Raw genomic sequence first — 23,703 nt, forward strand, 5'->3', positions numbered from 1 at the left:
GTACCTATCCTGGAGGAGCTCGTGCGGCTGGGGAAGCTGAGTCGTCGGAGTTGGGCGGAGCTGAAGCTGGACTGACTGGGCGGAGGAGAAGAGACCGAGAGAGAGGCTGGAGGAAAAGAAAGAGGGAGACGCGCGAGGTCGGGAATCGGGATGGAAGCTTTCTCGTTCTCTGGCCGGAGGAGAAGAGACCGAGAGAGAGAGGCTGGAGGAAGGAATCGGGATGGAAGCTTTCTCGTTCTCTGGCCGGAGGAGAAGAGACCGAGAGAGAGGCTGGAGGAAAAGAAAAGAAATTAACGGAGCGCCATAAATTTTCATTCCGTTTCTTCTCATCAGCCATCAGATAAAGATTATATAAAGATTGTATGAGATTTTTCTACAATTAATTCCCCTTAAGGTATCTTTTGCTTATTAAATATTATATAAAAATATATATATATATATATATTTTTTAGTTAGTTATGTTCTTATACTTGTTTATTAATTAAGGTCATTGATTTATATTATTGTTTCTGAATATATAGAACATATATATTAATATATACTTGACCGTATGAGATTTCATTATTTGAATGTAGAGTGGGTTAAATCCAAGAATTTGAAAATTTAAAAGGGAGTTGTCACTTGTGGATTATTTTTCCAACGTGAACGTCATGCACAGTTGACACCTTGACAATTAATAATATTAATTAATTTATATAAAGAAAGAAAAAGAACAAAGAACAAAATCAAAATCAAAATCAAAATCAAAATCAGAGATTCGACAGATCGGCGCGTTGACCATTTAGCATATGAGTGTGTAATAAATAAATTAGATTATGTATAGTTTAATAATTAACAACACATATATATATATATACAATAAAGAGAGAGAGAGAGAGAGAGAGAGAGAGAGAGTTGTCTTAATTAATAATGAGGAAGGAATTAGAAAATGATGAAGAGATGGAGCAAGAAGGAAGAAAGATTAAGGCGGAGGAGAAAAAGAAGGTGGCTCTGTACAAATTGTTTGCGTTTGCTGATGGATTTGATGTGGCAATGATGGTGGTTGGTGCAGTAGGAGCGGTGGCGAATGGGATGGCGCAACCAATCATGACCTTCATTTTTGGTGATGTTATAGATGCCTTTGGAGCTGCTACAGATCAAAATGTTCTCCATCGTGTCACCAAGGTATTAATATTCTTTCTTTCTTTCATTCTTTCTTTATGTCATCATGCTTAACACAAATTAAGGAAAATCATGTCTCCATTTTTTCATTCAACTAATTAATGTAAAATAACTCAGATTAATTGCAAACCAAAATATTTATAGCAGGATGATAATTAAATAACATGACAATTAATTAATTTGTTACACACTTCACTTTTTGGATTCATAGAATTCAAGGACAATTTTATTAATTTTCACATGACAGCTGCACACACACACACACACATATATTAATACAAAATTGCGGGGACTCAGATGCAATTAATTATCAAATCCCATAACCCATTGTTCTGGTCAATCAATCCCCATTTGTTGTTGATGGTGACGCCTTAATTAATTACTTTATGAATAATTAATGGTAATTAATTAACCTATATAACAACGGTCGTTGTGGTCTGTCTCAACGGTATATTTTACAAAATCACCTATCTTGAAAAAAAGTCTGTCAAAATACTCTCTCTTCAAATTCTTTGTCAAAATAACCATGTAAGACCCACTAAAATAAACATTTTCCTTCCCTTAGTTTTACACCCATTCTTTTTATGTCTCTTTGCTTCTCCCAAAAAATGATCTAAGCCCAAAATAAAATATATGATTGCGTAATATATTTTTTTTTTTTGTAGAAAGTGGCAGCATAAATTATCATTTTTAAGTAAATACATTGATATTCTATAATCATCATTTTAAAATTAATTTAGGTCTATGATTCTTTATTGTTATATAAAGTTATTTTTTAAAATTATGATGCTTCGAATGCCCGGGGATTTCCCCCAGGAAAAATTCAGATCCATCTCGTACCACCCCCCCCCCCCCCCCCTTTTCCGAAAAGTGGTCATACGCGGAAATCCGACTTTCCTAGCCAAAGTTAAGACTGTTTAAAGCTTTTTCAAAAGTTGAACTTTGAAAATTCATAACTAATTGTAGAAAAATCCAAACAAATTGAAATTTGTGTCAATTCTGTGTATTTTTGAATGCTCTACATGCTGGTGTAATCACTTTTTGAATGCTCTACATTAAGTTGGATATTAATAAAAATATCGGTAAATTACTCTGCATGCAAATTAAAAAATTCTAATTATTAATTACACTACAAAAACCTAAATTACACGAAACAAAAAAAATTATTTTTATTAATTATGGTTTATAAAAAACAACATGGGAGACCGAATTCCCAATTCGGTCCCAAGAAAAATACCTTTGTACACGGTTGACTACACGAAAAATGAAAAATGCTTGGAAAATTCGGTCTCTCCAAAAAGTAAAATGTGGAGACTATCTCTTATTCGGTCCTTGTGATTTTTGTAAAAATAAAAGTAATCATGTTGCTTTGCTAAAATTAATTTAATTAATTACGGTTTATAAAAAAAATTCCAATCTAAGGGGGATCATTCGACAATTTTTTTTTTGTTTTGACAATTTTAATTATTTTTCAAAAGTTCAAATTTTAAATTAACAATATAAGCCTGATTTATTACTATCCATATAAAGTTCAAAATTTAAATTTAACAATATAAGCTTGTAAAATTTAAATTTAACAATATAAGTTCAAAATTTCACTCAAGCTAATTGTCTTTCCTTTCTCTTTTATTCCATTTTGTCGAATACCATATTTGACTAATATCATATTTTTGTTTAATATTAAATAATACTTAAGTTCATAAAATGTAATTATTAGTCGACGATCTATTTTCCTAATATGATATTATAATTTTTCTTGTAATTTATTATGAAAATAGTAAAAATAACAATATATTGTTAAATTAACGATGGTCTCTAGCTCCCCCATGACACAATGAGTTGTGCTTATATTAATTAAAGTTTCATAGTCATTTGGGAAGTCGGTTTAGATTTGACACTAATAATTTGAAACGGAAGTTAAAACATTAAATCTTTATTATCGATCTTATTATTACAAGAATTATATAATGTTGATAATTGTAATAAAAAATTGCATTATTTATTAATATTGATTAATTTTACTTTAGGTTATTATGAACTTCATATATCTGGGAATTGCAGCAGGAGTTGCTTCTCTTCTTGGTTAGTCTATTAATTAATTCACTTACATATATATTATATAGAGAGAGATCTAGAGATATGCAGAGTACGTAATGAGACTAATTAATTAAAAATGAATTGTATGACATGCAGCGGTGACGTGCTGGACAATAACCGGAGAGAGGCAAGCGGCACGGATCAGGGCATTGTACCTGAAATCAATTTTGAGACAAGATATAGCCTTCTTTGATAAAGAACTGACTAGTGGCCAAGTCGTGGAGCGAATGTCTGGTGATACATTACTAATTCAAGATTCCATTGGTGAGAAGGTAGGAAAATTTTTGCAGTTGATCACCACATTTTTCGGGGGTTTCATCGTGGCATTTGTAAGAGGATGGCTTCTAGCACTGGTGTTGCTCTCTTGCATCCCTCCATCTGTCCTGGCTGGTGCTGTAGTCTCTCGATTGCTGTCTACGCTGTCTACACGTGCACAAGCAAAATATGGCGAGGCCGGTAATGTGGCTGAACAAACCATTGGTTCAATCCGAACGGTACGTATATTTATTAATTTATATGTGTAGTTGCTTCATTTGATGAGTCAAGCTGTTACAACATACAACCAGCTGATATATACTTAATTAATAGGTGGCATCATTCAACGGTGAGAGCCAAGCTGTTACAACATACAACCAGCTGATACACAATGCCTACAAATCCTTTGTACGGGAAGGAACAGTGACCGGGCTCGGTATGGGATCAGTTTTCATGATTTTGTTCTGTAGCTATGGGCTGGCAGTATGGTACGGCTCACAACTCATAGTGAACAAAGGATACAATGGAGGAATCGTTATCAATATCCTCATGTCAGTCATGATTGGGGCAATGTACGTAATTAAGTTACTTAATTAATTTATTAATTGGGATGGGATTTTAATTACTTACTTGTGAATTAATTACTTGTACCATGCATGCAGGTCCTTAGGCCAGGCGACTCCATGCATCACAGCCTTTGCTCAAGGCCAAGCAGCAGCCTACCGAATGTTTGAGACTATCAAAAGAAAACCAGATATTGATGCCAGTGATACTACTGGTATTGTACTCAACGACTTAAAGGGTGATGTGGAGTTAAAGGATGTCTACTTCAGTTACCCCACAAGGCCTGATCATTTGATATTTAATGGCTTTTCCTTAAAAGTATCAAGTGCCGCCACTATGGCCATAGTCGGAGAAAGCGGCAGTGGCAAATCAACTGTTGTCAACTTGGTACAGAGGTAATTAAATTGAAGCGCCAGTGAGATATTAATTAGTTAAAGTTTGCATGGAATATATATGTACCTACTTAATTATATTTTTGTGATTAATTTTATGAACTAATTAATTAAATGCAGGTTCTATGATCCTCAATCTGGGCAAGTATTGATAGACGGGGTTGATTTAAAAACGATGAAGCTGGGGTGGATAAGGAGAAAGGTTGGTTTGGTTAGCCAAGAACCCTTGCTCTTTGCTACAACTATCAAGCAAAATATAACTTACGGTAAAGAAGATGCCACTATTGAAGAGATCAAGACAGCAATCGAGCTTGCTAATGCTGCTAAATTTGTCGACAAGTTGCCAAATGTATTGCTTAATTTAATAACATTTCCTAATTCAATCTTAAGTTTAATGGCAAATATATATTTTCTGGGTTCATGATCTTTAATTTCTTAGCGTCTGCCCAGTAATTCACTTTCTGTAGGGGAGTGTGAGATACCGATCGAGATGTTGTGATTTTCCAGTGGAAAACAACAACTTATATTTTTGAAATATTTAAAATTTCCGACAGTTTGCTTGAAACAATTAGGTATATAATTCCCCGAAATATTATGTTCATCATTTTTAACCAAATGCAATATATGTAATTCCTCTACCAATAAATGCATAGAATGGAAGAAAATGACCAATTCATCATAGGTTTGAAGTGATCTAATTAAATTTTCATTATGTTTTTTTAGGGGATTGATACAATGGTTGGAGAGAGAGGAATACAGCTTTCAGGGGGCCAAAAGCAAAGGATTGCAATTGCAAGGGCCATAATAAAAAACCCCAAAATTTTACTTTTAGATGAAGCAACAAGTGCTTTGGACCTAGAATCGGAGAGGGTGGTACAAGAAGCCTTAAACAGGATTATGTTAGAGAGAACCACCATAATTGTTGCGCATCGACTAAGCACAGTTAGAAATGCTGATGCCATTGCGGTTATACACCAAGGAAAATTAGTTGAACAAGGTCACTATTCCAAATTCATATATATATATATATATATATATTGGAAAAAACAACACTAGATTCGTATTTCTAGATATTTCAATTTAATTTTATTGTATGACTATTGTTACAACTCAAAGGCAAATAATATTTACAGGATCACATGCCGAGTTGATAAAAAACAGAGACGGAGCTTACTCACAATTAATACATCTACAAGAGATGCACCAAGACAAGTATGCACCGTCACCACCTGAAGGAGACATAGACCTTCCCTTACAAGCAACCCCTGGCACAAACTCTGCTCATGTCTCAAGATCCCTAATCAACAGACAAAGTCGAAGCATCTCCTCACTTGGGAACAGCAGCAGGCGTTCAATGAATGCCTTTGCAGTAACACATGCTCAAGATTTCCCTGATGCTACAGTGGTGAAAGAAACCGAAGGTACTAATCAAGATCCAGATGCTGCTACAAAGACTGTACCAATGCGACGCCTCTTTGCTCTGAACAAACCAGAGGCTTTAGTGTTACTTTTTGGGTCCATTGCAGCAATGGTGCATGGTGTTATGTTTCCAATATTAAGCATATTAATATCTAGCTCCATTAAGGTGCATTTTGTTATAAATAAATATGAAGTCTTTAATTGCTTTATGAAAGTGCAGTAATAATGAAATATCCAGGTCTAACTCTGTCCAGGTGTTTTATGAACCACCACATCGACTATTGAAAGATTCAAGATTTTGGGCCTCAATGTATGTAGTTATGGGTAGTGTTTCTTTATTCGTCATGCCAGTTGAGTACTTTCTATTTGGCATGGCTGGCGGGAAGCTGATTGAACGGATTCGATCATTGACTTTTAAAAGCGTGGTTCATCAGGAGATCAATTGGTTTGATGACCCTAAGAATTCAAGGTTCTTTTTTTTTTTTTTGCCTTTTTAATTTGTGTAATTAAGAGCATGTGTGTTTTCATTCTCATGCAAACTAACCTGTGTAAACAGAAACTTCAACCTGTTATTCTTTTCTCTTTGCATGTAGTGGGTCAATTAGCGCACGGCTATCTACAGATGCTGTAAATATAAAGAGGCTTGTAGGAGACAATCTAGCATTAAATGTACAAACTTTAGCAACCATCATTGCCGGATTTCTTGTGGCCATTATTGCAAATTGGAAGCTAACACTTATAATACTGGTGGTGATTCCTTTGGTCGGTTTACAGGGTTACTTTCAAGTGAAATTTTTGAAGGGATTTAGTGCAAATGCAAAGGTAATATATGATTCGTATTTGAATTAGATAAATTGATATTAATTCATTATTGCATCCCTCAAATTTGACTCAGGATGATCTCACACAACCAAACCCAATCTGAGTTGAATAACTGGCCTTGTTTTTCTTAAGGTCGGAGGCTGTTTAGCCCCCACAACAATTTGATTAATAAAGTAAAAACAGTTATTTACAACAACTCTGGTATAATTTATTTACACTTAATTTGAACTGGCCTTGTTAAATGATGATTGGACCATTTAGGTGATTGACAATGAGGACATCTCCAAATTTTTATCTTGCCAGAAGGTCCAGTACAAGTTTACCTAAAATATTGGTTAGCAGTTATACTTGATAAAATTATTAAACTAAGAAGAAAGTTTAACTTATATGTATCTTTTCTAAGCAGATGATGTATGAGGATGCAAGTCAGATTGCCAATGACGCAGTTAGTGGAATCCGCACGGTAGCATCATTTTGTGTGGAGCAAAAAGTGATTGATGCATACAATAAAAAGTGTGATGGACCGATGAAACAGGGGATTAGAGCAGGATTAATTGGTGGATTGGGATATGGATTGTCCTTTTTGTTGTTCTATTTTGCGTATGCACTTTGTTTCTATGTTGGAGCAAAGCTTGTGCACAATGGAGAAGCCACATTTACTGAAGTATTCCGGGTAAGTATTAAGATATTAGCACCTTAATTGCTATTTTATCTGTGTTTTAATAACACTTTTACTATTATGGTTAATTATGTTATTCATGCACTTTATGTCAACCTGTATTGCCTTTGTGGTTGAGTCAATTTTTTACTAAAGACTTACATGAATGGGGCGGTAAAATATGCTTCCCTTGACAAAAATTTAATTACATATAAAGTTTAGTAAATAAACAAAAACCACAAAGAATACACACCCAAGGACGGCCATGCCTTTGAAGGAAGCAGCAAAAGTAGAATTTATTACGCCTAAGGGCTTTCTCCTCAAAAGAAAAAATAGTAAGTAGAATTTATTTATGTCGTGTGCATCGAGATCTTTCCATAGACATGCAGCTTCCTCATATTCCTTAATTCCATATGATGTTCTTTACTTCTTTTCTAACATTTTTTTTTTTCCTAATGTTTATAGGTTTTTTTTGCTTTGGTATTATCTACAACTGGAGTTTCAAGAACCAGTGCAATGGGGTCTGATACCACTAAGGCAAAAGATTCTACCACTTCCATATTTGAAATCCTTGATAGAAAATCGAAGATTGATTCAAGCAGTGAAGAGGGTATAGTTTTGAAAAATGTTAGGGGTGAAATTGAACTAAAAAGCATTGTATTCACTTACCCTGCACGACCTGAGTCACCTATATTTAAAGATTTGTCTCTCCTTATCCCCTCTGGAAAGGTATATATATCACATTAATTTTGTGCAATTACAAAAATATTGCTTCATTATTTTTTATCTCTCTGTTGTTGCAAGGACTATATATTACCTAGCAGGATTTAAAAGAATAGTTAGAACCTAAAAGGTATCACATTATGCATGCGAGGACTGTATAATCTTGGATTAGAGCCTCAATAAACTCTGGCCCATTTGGATTTTGAAGTCATGAGACCCAAACCAAGCACCCAATAATCTGAAATTAATTAATATTGACTGGCACATTCCCATACATACATGTATATTTATCAACATGCAATGCATGTTATCCCACGTACCAGGACTACAATTTAAATGTATTACATAGACACAAAGTTACTTACCATATTTTTAATTAAATATAGAGTGTCGCGCTTGTTGGAGAGAGTGGTAGTGGTAAGTCCACTGTGATAGCACTCCTTGAACGATTCTATGATCCCGACTCGGGGAAAGTCTTATTTGATGGAATCGAGCTACAGAATCTGCAAGTCCGCTGGCTGAGACAGCAAGTTGGGCTAGTAGCCCAGGAACCTGTACTATTCAATGACACAATACATGCAAATATAGCATATGGTAAACAGGGAGAGGTGACAGAAGAAGAGATCATAGCAGTTGCCAAGGCAGCCAATGCACATCAGTTTGTCTCGGGGTTACCTGACGGGTACAATACAATTGTTGGAGAGAGAGGTACTGTAATAACTTTTACCTTACATAACCTAGTTACAATTTTGCATAAAATGATCTTCACACTTATATCCATTGTTTTAAAATGCGAATTGCATACCGCTTATATATGTTGTCTGCATATACAGTATGCAATGCTTTTGTGGTAGAAAACCGCATGCATTCCAGCATGCACTGCAAGGAAAATCTAATATTTCAAAATTCGCATCTTGTTATATAGGCATACAAGTGAAAATCTATCTGTATGATTTGATAAATCTTAAGAGTAAACTAATTATCGATCTTAGCATTTTATTTTTTATTTTGGTCTGAAGTTTTATAGAGAATTCTACCAAGTCCACAAGTTTGAAGATTTGTTTTTTCATAGCATACTCCGCATATGCATTCACACTCGAACACACAAAAACACATGAACCTAATTGTGGAGGTTTTCAGGCATACAACTATCAGGCGGTCAGAAGCAACGTGTGGCCATAGCAAGGGCCATTTTGAAGGACCCAAAGGTGTTGTTACTTGACGAGGCAACAAGTGCACTGGACGCAGAGTCAGAGCATGCAGTACAAGAAGCACTGGATCGAGTGATGGTTGGTCGGACAACTGTGGTGGTTGCTCACCGTTTATCCACAATAAAAGGCTCTGACATAATTGCGGTAATAAAAAATGGAACAGTGGTGGAGAAAGGAAGGCATGAGGAGCTTATCTGCCATAGAAATGGGGCCTATGCATCTTTGGTAGAACTCAGCATGAGCTCTGCCTAGTTAGGATCACCATGGAACCAACATAATATATTAACTGTTGTGTCTACAGAATATATATATCTTTGTTTTATTTTTATTATTCTAAGAAATAAGGCATGTAAATTTCAGACCTCATTTCAATTCAATTGACAAGTAGTTGAATTAATATTTGTTTAATTAGATCTAATTTCCTCATAAATATTGGTTTAGTTTCCCATATGAACGACAAATATTTTGAAACTGTCCTTGCTCATTCATCAAAACTGTAATTCATAAAACCCCCCGTTCCCTTTCCACAAATTGCAAAGAAAATTATTAGAAATAAAAAGAAACCAGAAAAGGAACGGGAAGCCCCTCATTCATATCTACCGATGTTTTTATTTATATCCAAAAGAAAAAAAATTTAAAAAAATAACCAAACATCATCTGAATTTTCAAAAGTACCCAAACCAGCAAAAAAAAATTTCCGGTTTCTTGATTAGAAACCGGAAAATTCTTTTCTAGTTTTACGGCCTTAAACTGGAAAAATCCGAGGAAAGAGTGTTGGGTCATATTTTCTTTTGGTAAATCTCACTAGCAAAGTGAAAGACATTTCTTGATCCTAATCTTTCCATTTTTTTTTTTTTTTAAATTTCGTCGCAGGCTCCTTGGACTTGGTCTATTTTCAACAATTGAGAAATTATGCAGACTTGGTTTATATTAACTCTGTGGGCCAAGAGTACCATATGTTATTGCAACAATTATATATATTTTTTTCCTTCTCAAAGTTTACTTCATTAGTTATTTTAGTTAATTAGTTAATTGTGTTTTGAGAGAACAATCTTAAAGGCAATTGTAATAGTTCAAAAATTAATCATAACTTAAAGAAGCATTTTTATATTACTTAAAATTTAGTGAAACTCAATAATCATTCACATTGGAATAATCTTGTACACTACAATAGTCTTTATTTGAAGAAAAAAAAAACAATGGTCTTTATTTGTTAAATAAAATAATCATAATGAAGAAACAAATTAAATTTCTCATTTACATTAGCATATATGAAATTATGAATTACTATGATTACATAATTAATAATTAAAAAGTATCTTATAAGAAATTAACATGACATATATCTTTTTTGAAGAAAATATATGACATGTATTTTAATTCATGATAAACATGTATTTTTAAAGAAAGTAATATGATATTGTATATCTTTTTTTGTTAATCTATCACATGCCATCCATAAACTAATATTTAAAAAAAAAATACGACAACATATGTATATCTTTTTGCCAATCATTCATCACACATCATCTATAATTTAATAATAAACAACCATCAATTCAACATAAATAATTAATACGACAATGTATATATTTTTGCTGATCATTCTACCCACGCTATCTATAATTAATGATATACTGATATATTAGAAAAATATAATACAACAATGTATATCTATTTACAGATCTCTCGTCACACAATATTTATAATTCATGATTAACTATATCCTAAAAATATAATACGACAATGTATATCTTTTTGCTAATCGTTCTTGATACATAATTTATAATTTAGTGGTAACTAGGATAACAAAAAAATCAGTGGCAACAAAACTTTGTTAGTCCCATTTGTTCAATGGTAGACCAAGTGTATGTGATGAACCAAGGAAATCGGTCATGCACGGGATGTTATTTGACAATTTTGGTGGTCTTTGAATCATAAATGAGACCAACAAACACATAATACGATGTGCATGCGCTTTAGAAGATTTTTTTTGTCATAAAGATTGGATGTCAAGCCACCAAACTATTTTATATCCACAAAAGATCATTTATATGGTTTCAAACCTAAAACCTTCCACACGGAGCCCTAGACCAAGTACTATAAAATGAATTGATTATTTGACACAAACACATATTATATACTTATTGTAGGATATTAATGTGATGTATCAATTAATTTTTGATAAAACACGATATCTTTTATAAGAAATATGTATATCTTGATCGTATTAAAAAATTAGTTAAGTTTATATTTTTAGTATTTGAGTACATTTTGTGCTAGTTTCTTGATCATTTTTTATACTTCCATTGTTTTTATTATTTCTGTAAATCTAAGTATTTTTTAGAACAAATGTACATTTTTTTTTTCTGAATTTGTTTGATTTTATAGTTCAAAATCAATGCATGGAAATTTTATTTATTACTTTAAGATACAAAATTTCGTTATTTTCTTAAATAGTCTTTAGAAAAGATTGTGACGATAGTATTTCTAATTCATGAGTTGTACCACATAACTTTAATTTAATTTTAATTGCTTCCTATATTTCTTTGTTAAAAGATTTTTTGTTTGTTTATAATATTAATAGTTCTAATTTATGTGTAATCTGTTGTAATACTATATATATTTTTTTAATTAGGAAATATTCGCAAACTTTTTGCAGATAGTCGTAGACCAATAAATATACATGCATGTTAAATTATACTTAATACATCAACAAAATATAAGTAAAATCACAATCATTATGAAGTGAGATCCAAATTAAGGTTTACAGTTTGGTAATTTTGATGGATATATAATATATATATGTTTGTTTTCTGATTCGGGCTTGGGAAGTTGGAAAGACGATTAATCTGATCTCTCTTCAAAATAGATAATTGGGTTGTCGATAATATTAGCTTAAGTCTCAAAAGGGTGATCTCAACCGAATTCGATCAGATCCGGTGCAATAGCTGACCGATCGAGTATAATTAGATTTAAGTTGTCAATATTATGGAGAGGATACAGATTCAGTTGAACCTCTCTTCGAAGTAATTAATATATATATATAGTTAATAACGCGTTTAGACTTTAGACAAAGACTAACATATATATATTATCCGTCATGGCTTTGCAATGTGCCTACGTACGTACACAATGAGCAATTGGAAATGGTGAGACTAGCTACAATACAATTATATCCTTTTGGTTTGACCAAATAATGGACCGACCCAAATACAAACAAATAATGGACCGAGGCCCAAGTTCCGTTGGCCCATAATAAAAATTAGGCCGGGAAAAGGAGTCAAAGAAAAGTCAAGACTAATAAGACAAGAGAAGAGAGTCGCCACGGCCACGCCAGTCGATGCCAAGAAAGAAAGACAGTCGTACTTTGTTGTACTTGATTAACAGTGACAGGCTACAGGCTACAGGCAGGTTGGGTTGGGTGAGACGGTGAGACTGAGAGCGAGAATCAATTATCAATGGCGTTACTTCCCAATTCGTCTCTCTCGCTGCGCGCGGAGCAGTTGCAGTTGGGCTCGGCGGATCTCACAGCCGAACGCACCACACCCGCTGCATCTCACCGGAGGAGGAGAGATTTCGTCTTTGTTGTTAATCCTAAGGGTAAGGGTAGGTACTAGGTACTAGGTACTAGGTACTAGGTACTAGGTACTTGCATGCATTTCATCATCTTGCTCCTATTTCATCATCTAATCTAATTGTAGGCGCCAACGGTCGGACGGGAAAGGAGTGGAAGAAGCTCCTGCCTTACCTCCGCACTCGCCTTGCTCATCACTGCAATGTTAGTTCATTTTATTCTTCTTCTTATTATTACCCACATTACATTCATTTCTCATATTAGCTTTTTACCATGGGTAGGTGTGCGAATCTGTTACATCCGGCCCTTCTCATGCTATACACATAACAAGAGAGGTAAACAAACCACTTTTATTCTTTTATTTATATTTATGATTTATAACTAGTTAGTTGGTTAGTTAGTTCGTCAGCAAAAGGATCGATGCACACTCCAAAGTAAACAAACAATTAGCTTGCCAATCTCTTTATTGCAGGCCATTAGGGAAGGAGCTCAAGCCGTCATAGCTGTTGGAGGTGATGGCACACTTCATGAGGTAAATTTATAACCATTTTTCACAAGAAACAAAACAAAATGTTGGCTCTAGATCATGCATGTATTCATATTCAATTTATAAGTGCTTATTTTGCTGCTAATCCTAATAGGTCGTAAATGGCTTCTTCTGGGATGGAAATCCCTTGGTTTCTACAACTGCACTTGGGGTCAGGATCCACATACATAATTAAATCTCTTTCATATTAAGCTTTATTTCCTTTTCTCTATTAAATTCCTTTTTCCCGCTTCTGTTTTTCACAGCTTATTCCACTTGGTACTGGTTCAGATTTTGCTAGAACCTTTGGATGGTGAGTTTCATGCTTTCATCTTACTTTCCTTGATAAAATTGCCTATTTTAAAATGGTCCTATCTTTTTTATATTCAGGAAAAATGATCCATATGATGCAGTTGAACGAATTGCAAAAGGTTCCTTTCTATTCTTGTCATATTTTTTTTCTTTCAAAGAGCTATATATTTTTGTATTCTGACTGTCTGTATAATATATTTCAAGGAAATAAATCAAAACTAGATGTTGGTTCAATAGAGGGACCTACTGGGGACAAGCATTTCTTTGTAAATGTTGCTGACATACACTTGTAAGAAATGAAAATTTCTATAATTTTTCTTTTTATTTGAATAATATTTTCTGTCGCATTGCCAGAAATGAAAGTAGTCAATTTATTTTGCTTGGCTAAACCCTTGCAGGAGTGCAAAGGCTGGTTACTTCTCTTCGCAGTATAAGAAGTTTGGTAACCTATGTTATATTATCGGGGCTTTAAAAGCCTTCAATGGACATGAAAACCGTGACCTGGCAATCAAGGTGATTTGCTTGGGACTGTTGTAAGGATGGTTTCCTGCTATTTCAGTTAATGTTTACTGGTGAAGGGCGAATCAGTTTTATACTATTACAGTATCATACGAGTTTCCTAAATTGCTGTTAGGAACTTACTAGCCCCAATTAAGCCTAATAACCCTAAATTAGGTTACTAAGCATCAAGAATAATAAAAATTGCCTCAATTTGATATTATTACAGTAATTTTACCAGTTCTTGCATATCTGTTATTAGAGAACTGTTAAGCCCCAATAAAGCTAAAAAATTAAGCCTAAAAAGTAGCTAAAGCGACCTCAATTAGATTATAAGCAAGTACTGTTGCCTCAGTTGAAGTACAAATGTTTTAGATTCATTGTCATTAATACTCTTGTGTATCTATTACACACAATGCAAGCCAAAAAAAAACAAATAGGAATTAAAAAAAATGAATAACCAAACTGTATTCAAAATGTTCATGGGACTAAAAGCCTGGAACATATCTGCACTCAATCTCAGAAAAATTGGATGAAAGTTGATGTAGTACTTAATCAATATATTTTTTTAAATACCATGTTAATTTTATTGTTTTAATGATTTTGCCTGTAAATTTTATAGGTAGATGGGGGAAAGTGGGAATCAGTTACAAAAGTCACTGCTATGTGTATAGGAAATGCCAAATATTTTGGTGGTGGTATGAAGATAACTCCAACGGCTGACCCCACTAATGGCCACTTGGAGGTAAATTATTTTTTTTCTGTTTTTGCCATTTGTTGTCTTACACTAGCTTTAACACATAAATTCACTTGTGCCATCCAGCTTGTGATTCTCCAGAATTTCAAATGGCACGATTTTCTTATTAATCTGCACAGGCTTTATGGCGGGACCCATCTGTCTGTGAAAGGTGTATCTTCCAGAAGGTAAGAGAGTTGACTAAGTTTACTGAATCAATGAATTCTACCAAATGAAGTATGTAGAATGAGATACTAGTGAGTAGTTATGACTGACAAAGTCAGAAGACTTCGGGGTAAGGTGTCTCATGTCTGCAGTGGTATATAGCCTATATATTGCTTAGGTGCTTGGAGCTTTTGATATAGATGACTAGAAAATTTGCAGATACATCTCATGTTTAGTCTTTCATCCGAGCAAATATAGTTGGCAAATGTGTTGGTGCTATTTTGATGACCTATTCATGTATGCTCGTGCCTTTTGTTATCTGAAGACATTATTAAGTTGGTACTCATTTCATCTTTTGGTGAAAGTGAAGTGAGATCATGAAGCTTTATTATCAGAATGAATGATCTATTTTACTTTGGTTATGACAGTTATTATATATTATATGGTGCAGTGTTAAGTCGATTGAAGTAAAAGAGAAGGTTCCATGTGGTGATATCTATGTTCAGTCTGACGGGGAGCATTGGGGATTTCTTTCCACCAAAATTTCTCTTCTTCCTGGGGCGATTGATTTTCTCTACTGAATGTTTGGTCTATGTATCTTTTAAGGTTCAATTGCGCTTTAATCTATGAGGTTGTACTATAGGGAATATCAAAGAAAAAACTGAACTAAGATGGTGTAAATACCAGAAAATTTTTGTAGATGCAATCTTTTGGCAAGATTTCTTTTTTCTGTAAACAATTATCTTTTGTCAGTCGATAGGTAGAGTCGTGTAATCTTTGACAAGTATATTAGTAGTAGCAACTTGTTAAATTTTATATTTCCATAAAGAATGGAGGTTGCTGTTATTGGAATCAAAATTGGCTCTCGAAAGGTAAAATTTTGTTGATCTTTTGCTGAATCATTTTTTTTGGTAGAGACAGTCAAACTGATGATACTTGTCTTTGATTGTAGAAAATAATCAATTTAATTTCTTCGTAGGAAAGAATTTTGTTTGTTATGACATGCTTAGAATTTCCTAGTGTGGGGCTAAAATGTGGAACTCAGGATCGCGAGATATTTGACAGGGAGATTCGAATTTTCTGTTCCAAACCCTAATTTCTCTTTTTGTTTTAGAGACCAAATAATTATTGTGTAGGAATATTTCGCCTTATGGTCATTTGTTTATCACAAAATGCTGTGTATGGAGTTTAAAGAGGCTTGTCCTACGAAATTTGCTATAAATTGTATTGATGCTTATTTGTTGAAGGTTAATATGCTTATTTTTTTAGACCCAACTGATTTATTCTTATTAATACAAGGTGTGGAAAATTACTTAAGTTGGATTAGTACTTGCTAATATGTTTGTTTTTAATCTTTTTAAAGTGAGGTAAGGAAAAAAAAACACCTCACCGATTTCTATTGAAATCAAAAATGTTTTTTGAGATAAGATACCTAGCATCTGGTATCAAACTGGGAACCAAACCTAGAGATTATGATATTACAAGTAAAGGTAAAAAGTTATTGAAATGTGCCACCCAATTCCAAATTTGGGCAACAAATGGGCATAGAACAAATAAATGAAATATAAAGTGCCAATTTGGGGTCTCTTTCTATTACTTTTTTTTTTTTTTTTTTACCGGCCCTAGACAGATTTTTCACTTTTAACTTAGATTACCAAAGGACAGTAAATTTATTATTGGGCACACCACCAAAACCTAGCCAATTGTTATAAAATGAGCAGTAAATATTCATCAGTGCCTCAGTGGTCCATCTCTTCCTATTTAAGTCTACAGTAAAAGATAATTTTAAAGTTGGTAAATTGAACAACTAATTTATTTCATTCTATAAGGAAAATGCCAACTATTTGTCTATAAAGAGAAATAGTTAATATGTCAGTAGCAAAAGTCTTAGCTACTGTTATAAAAGGTTGAGAAGCAATAGAAAAAAGATGAAGATGTATACTTACTTTCTGATGCACACTCAACCGTCCACCTATCAAACCAGAACAAGGGGACTTCCAAAAAGATCAAAATTTAGAAGACAACAAATTATTTGGCCTGTAGAACCTTCTTTCATTTACCTGTAGCTAATATTTCATTAAACCTCATCAACCACTTGACTAATAATGACTTATTCATTATCTCTCGATTAATTACTCCTATCCTGCATGTACCTTCCATGATATTAATGAATATTTTTTCTTAACTGAATTTTTTTTCTTAATTTATCTATTCTTAGTTCTTACTCTATTACTCTTAACCTTTTTTTTTTTTTTTATGGTTGGCATAATGCCAACAAATGTATTGATAAAGAAAGAAAAGTTTATACAAGGCCCTAATAATTAAAATTCCTCCTCTTCAACTGGAACTCGTCCAGAGAATAATCTTCATAGCCATATTGTTGATCAAGCTATGCACCAGGTTTAATATACCTTCGCTTACTTTAAATTTTTGTAAACCTTTGAAGTAACCAGCTCTTGAGCTTTTAGCAAAATCTGATTTAATGCAGCAGCTACAACCTACAAGGTCAAGCAGAAAGGGGGATAAAGGATTCCCCATCTCAATTTCCTCTTAAAAGAAAATTAATTAGCTAGAGTCTCTTTAAAGTTTATGCAAGGCCTACCATTTTGTAAAATATTTTTAATCCATGTTTGAAATTTAAATCCAAACCCTCTAGCTTCAAGTACTTCTAAAAGAAAATCTCATTTACACAATAAATGTATTTTTTATAAATCAAGTTGGAATTAAACTCTTTTAGTTTTATTAAGTCTAAGTTGATGTAAAATCTCATGAGATACTACAATGTTGTCCATAATAAGCCTACCTTTAATACATGTTGTTTGTATATTAGCAATAAAAATTACATTTATTTAGCTAACCTATCTGCAAGTAATTTAGTAATCAATTTAAAACTACTTTTTAAAAACTAATTGGCCAATAATTAGTGATAGAGGAAGCATCTGCCTTTTTTTTTATATTAAGCAAATGAAAGTCAAGTTCAATTTAATCAAATAAAGTTGATCAGAATAAAAGAAATTAAAGAGTTTTAAGGCAGTGATATCAAAATCGGACAGAACGTTATCTATCGCCAAAACCTAGCCAATTGTAATAAAAATGAGCAGTAAATATTCCATCAAGTTTGGTGGAGAAGCCCCTAAAAGAATCAAAGTCTTGGAAATCACCAAAAAATAATGATCTTCATGAAATAAATAAATTTTATGATAAAATTCTACATAGAAAATCATGAATTTTGGTGAAAAGAAACCCCATGAACCTAAAAGGTTTGTAAGTAAACAAAAAAAAAAAGTTGGTGGATAATATTCTGGGTGCACAAAACAGAGGAATTAAGCAAAACAAACAGATGGATGCGCGTTGGGGATGCCTAACATAGCTAACCGGTGGGACCCACGTGCAAGAGACAGAGAAAGAAAAGAAAAAGGAAAGATGGTCGGTGGTTTATATAGTGTAGTCTTTCATTAAATTATTCTGTACACCCGGTTCACATGAGCCACTGTTCACGACGATACATAGTCTACCAAGACCTAGCCTACCCAAATATCCAGACACGAGGTGAGGCGTGAGGCGTGAATCGCTATCCCTCTGGAGCTGACCAGCGGGGCCCACGCTGTCAGCTCCCCCTTCTACCTATCGCATTCGCGCAGAAAAAGTAGGAAAAAAGAAAAGGGAGGAAAGCGAAGAAATTTGACCTTTTGGCATTAAACTCTCGTGATCTTGAGCAAGGAGATAGTAAGGATCCAAGTTTGTATCTCTTTTAATAACTCGACCAAATTGTAAATTAAGGAATCGTGAATTTGAATTGCATAAAACCAATTTGTAAAAGAGAATTCAAGAAATATTATGCCTATAAATGGGCTAATCCTAAGAACACTTGACTCTCTCAATATTTTTCATTAATTCGTAAATTAAATATTAAGATGGAAAAGATTTACTTTTTGAAAAAATTATTCCAGGTGAACTTTTTGAAATTTCTAAGAATATACAAGACAAGTTCAGTCCTCATAAAATTCTTAGAAATTCATAACAATCTACAAATGCCGACAACTTAATAATTTGATAAAAAAAAAAGAACAAAAAAAGAGAGGTAGAGCAATCACAATCAAGGCCTCAAGCTCAAGGGTTATACATGACCTCATGTTACCAACCAAAGATATTGAAAAGATTTAGAGTCAGTTGTGTGTTGTTCTTCAATCGCTTTCATTATTTCATGTTGCTGCTATGTCAAGTCCCGTTATTTCTTTCTTTTTCACTCGCTACTGCATGCATTTTTGGAAACAATCACGCTAATTATTTGCAAATACATAATCAGAGTGAGGGGCTGAGGGAGGGCAAAAAAGAAAAAAAAAAAAGTCTACCATTGAGCCTTTGTTACATTAGATGCGTCACAAGTCGCAACCACACTCTGACACTCATCATCCATCCATCACCAAACATCAAAGAAAAGAAAAAATTAGAGACAACAAAGAAAAGAAAGAAGGTCACAAGCAACTCCCTCACCCAAATCAGGAATCAGGGTAATTGAACAAAACCAAATTAACACAACCAACAAATCCACCCCCCTCTCCCCTCTTACAAATAACCAAAACAAACCACCAAAGCTCACAAACTAGGCAAGGCATCATCCAGTCAGACCAGGGCAATGCTGCTCTCACCACCTGGTGGCTTGCGGGCCCCACCAAGATAGTGGCGTGTGCCTGCCTTACCATCAGCAAAAATGTCGCTGCCCGTCATCTCCTTCAGTTTAGCATTGCTCAGCGACTTCTCAGCTGTGCCCGGAGTGGTGTCCCCTTTGAAAATGTCATTACCTGTTAAGTCATTAAATTTGCGTGTTGGGATTTTCTTTGCAGTCTTAAGGGTTGAATCACTCTCCTCCCCAAACAAGAAGCTGCCAGCACCACCACTTGACTGAGGATAAAACAATTAACAAATCAAATCAAATTATGTAACAGCAAAATATATGTGTATATGCAACTAAGCAAAATTCGAGGAGGGTTCCTCCAAAGTGAAACTTACTGTAGAGTGCAATCCACGAGGGGTGGTGGGGCCTTGGTCAATATTTCTTGGCCGGAGTTCATCAGGAGGGGCAAAAATGTCATGACCGGTGATCTCTTTGCGCTTAGCTTCAGATACCTGGCGCTTCATGCTGGCCTCAAGCTCAGCCTCACTGAGAAGCGTACCGCTGAGCTCTCTCTGCTTCGCCACCTCAGCAACGGAGATCGGCTTCTTCGGAGACACATTGTCCTCCTCCGCACTAAAAGATATCTGGCTGATGCCGCTCAGCGTTTGCTGGAAATTAATTATATGAGACCAGAGCATCATTTTAGATTTTGTATGGACTAGTAACAGTGAAAACCAGTCCAAATAAGGTCTCATTGTAAAACAATGTGACCATGTTTAACTTTTAAATAGAGAATTTACAATTTCATGACATGATAGATGCCAGAGGCCACCTGGGCTACAAAGGATTGGCCCTCCTAATTGATCAGTTTAGAACCAAAAAGACATTGCCCGCAAATAACACTTGACGGAACCCAAATAAAAGGTGTAATTAATCCTTGGACCTGATAAACGAAATAGACTTTAAGGAACCAATATAACACTTTCTTGAAGAAAATTACCTATTAGAACACAAAATAAAACCTCAAATAACACTTCAAGTATTCTATTAATCAGTCCATGGACCTGATTAAACAAGAACCAAAATAACACCTTCTTGAAGAAATTATTGTATACAAGGCTGGCAGTACCTGATAAGCACGTGAAGCAGTTCTGACAGGGGTAACAGCAGCAGCCTCAGCCTCCAGTGCTTCTTCACTGCCAGGAGCAAATATCCCACTTCCTGTCATTTCTTTCCATTTCGGGGCTGAACAAGCTTTTCTGAAATAACATCATGCAAACAATTTGAACAACTCTGAATTCATTTTGACATTCTATCGGACTGTTTCGAGTATTAAATGTATCATCATTCTCCATAGGCAATTTATAATAACTATCAATCAGATCAAAAGATTCAAATTTCAAATTTAGAACAAAGTTATGGTCCTGTAAGGATTCTGATACAGAATACCAGTGTCACTGAGCCATCAGATTTTTTAATCAAAACATTTAATTTGGATGACCAAATATAATATTAAGGATAATCACATAACTTGGATGATGAAGGTAAGAAAGGATTAAATTGAGACCAAAGTTGCACAATTGAGGGTTGGTCAATGTTTAATTAATCTACATTTTGGTCTTACGGAAAGATACTAAGAAATAAGTAAAAAATCACAGTATAGGTACAACAAATCACAAGCAGTTCTCCTTTTATTTTTGTTCTTTGACCAGGGTAAAGAGGAATATAATAAAAAAAGGCTAACATTATATTTATCTGCTGCAGCATAGGCTAATAAGCCACTGCAGCATTAGATTCCAAAGCAAATTGGAGGCATTACTTTGTGACAAGTGCATCCCTTCCATTTGATATATGAAATTTCCAATGGCATTGTGAAAGTAGACAGAATTCAGTGTTGTGCTTAATGTAAAAAAAATGACACTTATAAAAGTTTTAAGAAGAAATAAATATATGTATATATGCAAAAAGATTGATTAGAGCAAACCGCGTGATTGTTAAAATTTAATGGAGGTATGGAAACTGACAGATCTTTTGGTTGACACTAGTTCCCATGATCCACAGATTGAGATAAAATGTAAGCAGATTTAAAGAAATTGCAAGAAAAAAGAGCAGATCTGACCTTTTGTTCAAGCTCTCGGCCTCTTCCTCTGTGACTTGGCCACCAAAAACAACCTTCCTAATTGCCTCAGATGGCTAGATTTACGATTCAGAAAATAATAAGTGAAAGAAAAGAAAAAGAAGATAGAAAGGAAAGAAGAAAGGGGAAAAGAAGAGAGACCTGGTGGGGCCTACGATTCAGAGGTGTGGTCTGGTCGGCTTCAGATGGTGGGACCTCTTGCCATGTGAGCAGATCGGCGGTGTTGGTGTGGGATTTCCTCACTGGAGTGCTCCTATCCATCTCTCTCACAATCTCTCTCTCTCTCTCTCTCGCTATCTCTCTCTGAGGCAGCTCTTTCAAAGATTTCTCTTCACCAGCCGATTATTTATTTATTTTTATTTGTATTTTGGTCGTTTTAGCAGCGGAGTTGTGTTGTGTTGAGTGCTGCTGAAGAAGTAGAACGGAAGGAAGGTGAAGGTGAAGGTGAGCGAGGTATCTCTTTTAGTCTTTTTCTCTTTTTATAATAAATTAATTAATTATTATTTCCTCTTCTCTCTCTCTCTCTCTCTCTCTCTCTCTCCTCTCTCAGCATTTTAAGCATTTGAATCAGGGCCCAGGCCCAGGGAAGAGAAAGAACAAAAGAGACCCCTTTCTAATATTTTCCCTAAAATAATCTACAATTATATTAATAGAGTCAAATATGTGAAAAATATATACATATATATATATAATTGATGATTTGTTGGAGGTGGTAACCGTAAATGTGTGAATGCGAGCTTAATCTCGGGAGCAGAGTGAGTGATAATTTGATTTTTGAGGTAAGCATACCGGAGAGTGATTTGATTTTAGTTCAGCGGAGTTAATAGAGTATTGGTGGGACCGCACTGACAGACAGACAGACCAATCCTCAATCCTCAATCCTCAATCCTCAATCCTCATTCCTCGTTCCTCAAGTGAAGTGAGAGAATGAGAATGAGAAATTGAGAATGAGAGACAAGTGAAGTCGCAAGCCGTAACGTACATTTTTCTCGTATTTGAAATTTTGAATTGGAGCTTCATAATGCAAAAGGCGACATTGCCACAATCTCTCTCTCTGCCTCATTATTCCTTCCGTCCGTTCCGTTCCGTTGTTATCGCGTCAGCTTAACGGATAAGATAACAATTTAAATATACAAATTATATCATATCATATCATATCATATCATCCACATAAATAATTAAATAAATCAAATATAAAATAATGCGCCATTCTTCCTTTGGAATTCAAAGGGACTACCTGACTGAGTACAATTAAATTTGACGGTTCAAGATTGGAACTTTTAGCTTGGCACAAATAATACTGCCCCCCTCTCTCTCTCTCTCTCTCTCTCTCTCTCTCTTTCCAAACAGCCACCGGCTGATATTAAATCTGGACCGTCCATTTCAATTTTGTCGCTCTGTCTTTCCAAACAAGCACCGACTGATATTAAATCTGAACCATCCATTTCAATTTTGTTGAGTCAAGTACCTAGGAGGATAAGGATTCTTTGTGGGGTTCATTAAATATTACTAAATCTAATCTACTCTAGTGCACTAATAGATAATGATGCACCAGAATATAGGTTGGCTAAGATCAAAGTGGTAGTTCCTGAGTTTTGGTGCTACTAATTCGTTTTTCAATTTTCAAAGTTCAAAACATCGATCCGAACCGTTCAAGTTGATCTCTATATTAAAATATGCTTGGAGACCAAATTTTATATTTTTCTGAATTTTTTTAGTATTTATTATGCCACTTTGAAAATTGTTGATCCAACGGTGGCTTAACAAAACAGTAAAATCAGAAACCACTGTTGGATCATCTGTTTTCAAAGTGGCTTAATAAATAGTAAAAAAAT

General features: G+C 34.4%; 3 protein-coding genes across 5 annotated transcripts; 2 read left to right on the top strand and 1 right to left on the bottom strand.

The window, feature by feature from the left end:
• Nucleotides 1-924: 924 nt before the first annotated feature.
• Nucleotides 925-9,756, top strand: LOC144555814 (ABC transporter B family member 11-like). Its single transcript, XM_078304243.1, has 14 exons — nt 925-1,164; nt 3,189-3,243; nt 3,355-3,752; nt 3,847-4,085; nt 4,176-4,472; nt 4,590-4,818; nt 5,193-5,466; nt 5,603-6,054; nt 6,143-6,357; nt 6,482-6,710; nt 7,117-7,383; nt 7,834-8,097; nt 8,478-8,799; nt 9,232-9,756. Exons 1-14 carry the CDS (start codon nt 940-942, stop codon nt 9,552-9,554), a joined length of 3,789 nt encoding a protein of 1,262 aa, XP_078160369.1. The 5' UTR covers nt 925-939; the 3' UTR covers nt 9,555-9,756.
• A 2,880-nt stretch (nt 9,757-12,636) lies between these two features.
• On the top strand, nt 12,637-15,783 carry LCBK2 (Diacylglycerol kinase family protein). Of its 3 annotated transcripts, none has more exons than XR_013512043.1 (12): nt 12,637-12,905; nt 13,007-13,083; nt 13,161-13,214; nt 13,352-13,411; nt 13,521-13,577; nt 13,672-13,718; nt 13,796-13,836; nt 13,922-14,006; nt 14,116-14,230; nt 14,838-14,960; nt 15,039-15,451; nt 15,512-15,783. XR_013512043.1 is itself a non-coding variant. In XM_078303735.1 (12 exons), exons 1-12 carry the CDS (start codon nt 12,764-12,766, stop codon nt 15,695-15,697), a joined length of 1,032 nt encoding a protein of 343 aa, XP_078159861.1. In that variant the 5' UTR covers nt 12,637-12,763; the 3' UTR covers nt 15,698-15,783. The 3 variants fall into 3 exon arrangements, 2 of the variants coding, with proteins under 2 accessions (XP_078159861.1, XP_078159862.1); XM_078303735.1 differs by having other exon boundaries at nt 15,039-15,139; nt 15,568-15,783; XM_078303736.1 differs by having other exon boundaries at nt 15,092-15,139; nt 15,568-15,783.
• A 3,669-nt stretch (nt 15,784-19,452) lies between these two features.
• On the bottom strand, nt 19,453-22,348 carry LOC144555359 (uncharacterized). The gene is made up of 5 exons (XM_078303656.1): nt 22,010-22,348; nt 21,851-21,924; nt 20,861-20,990; nt 20,127-20,399; nt 19,453-20,018 (listed from the first exon to the last, which is right to left on the bottom strand). The coding sequence occupies exons 1-5, from the start codon at nt 22,127-22,129 to the stop codon at nt 19,740-19,742; spliced, it is 876 nt and encodes a 291-aa protein (XP_078159782.1). The 5' UTR covers nt 22,130-22,348; the 3' UTR covers nt 19,453-19,739.
• Between the last annotated feature and the right edge of the window lie 1,355 nt (nt 22,349-23,703).

This window comes from Carex rostrata, chromosome 6 (assembly GCF_964058835.1).
Source record: "Carex rostrata chromosome 6, lpCarRost1.2, whole genome shotgun sequence".
In the NCBI taxonomy this organism is placed as follows: domain Eukaryota; kingdom Viridiplantae; phylum Streptophyta; class Magnoliopsida; order Poales; family Cyperaceae; genus Carex; species Carex rostrata.

Bases quoted from the DNA above. Each gene is read 5' to 3' on its own strand.
- LOC144555359 (XM_078303656.1), bottom strand. From the start codon at position 22,129: ATGGATAGGAGCACTCCAGTGAGGAAATCCCACACCAACACCGCCGAT. The intron at 20,400-20,860 runs GTACTGCCAGCC...ATTAATTTCCAG, and splicing joins CTGCTTCACGTGCTTATCAG to CAAACGCTGAGCGGCATCAG. The intron at 20,019-20,126 runs GTAAGTTTCACT...TTTTATCCTCAG, and splicing joins CTCGTGGATTGCACTCTACA to TCAAGTGGTGGTGCTGGCAG.
- LOC144555814 (XM_078304243.1), top strand. From the start codon at position 940: ATGGAGCAAGAAGGAAGAAAGATTAAGGCGGAGGAGAAAAAGAAGGTG. The intron at 4,473-4,589 runs GTAATTAAATTG...AATTAAATGCAG, and splicing joins GTTGTCAACTTGGTACAGAG to GTTCTATGATCCTCAATCTG. The intron at 7,384-7,833 runs GTAAGTATTAAG...TAATGTTTATAG, and splicing joins CATTTACTGAAGTATTCCGG to GTTTTTTTTGCTTTGGTATT.
- LCBK2 (XM_078303735.1), top strand. From the start codon at position 12,764: ATGGCGTTACTTCCCAATTCGTCTCTCTCGCTGCGCGCGGAGCAGTTG. The intron at 14,007-14,115 runs GTAAGAAATGAA...AAACCCTTGCAG, and splicing joins AATGTTGCTGACATACACTT to GAGTGCAAAGGCTGGTTACT. The intron at 15,140-15,567 runs GTAAGAGAGTTG...TATATGGTGCAG, and splicing joins AAAGGTGTATCTTCCAGAAG to TGTTAAGTCGATTGAAGTAA.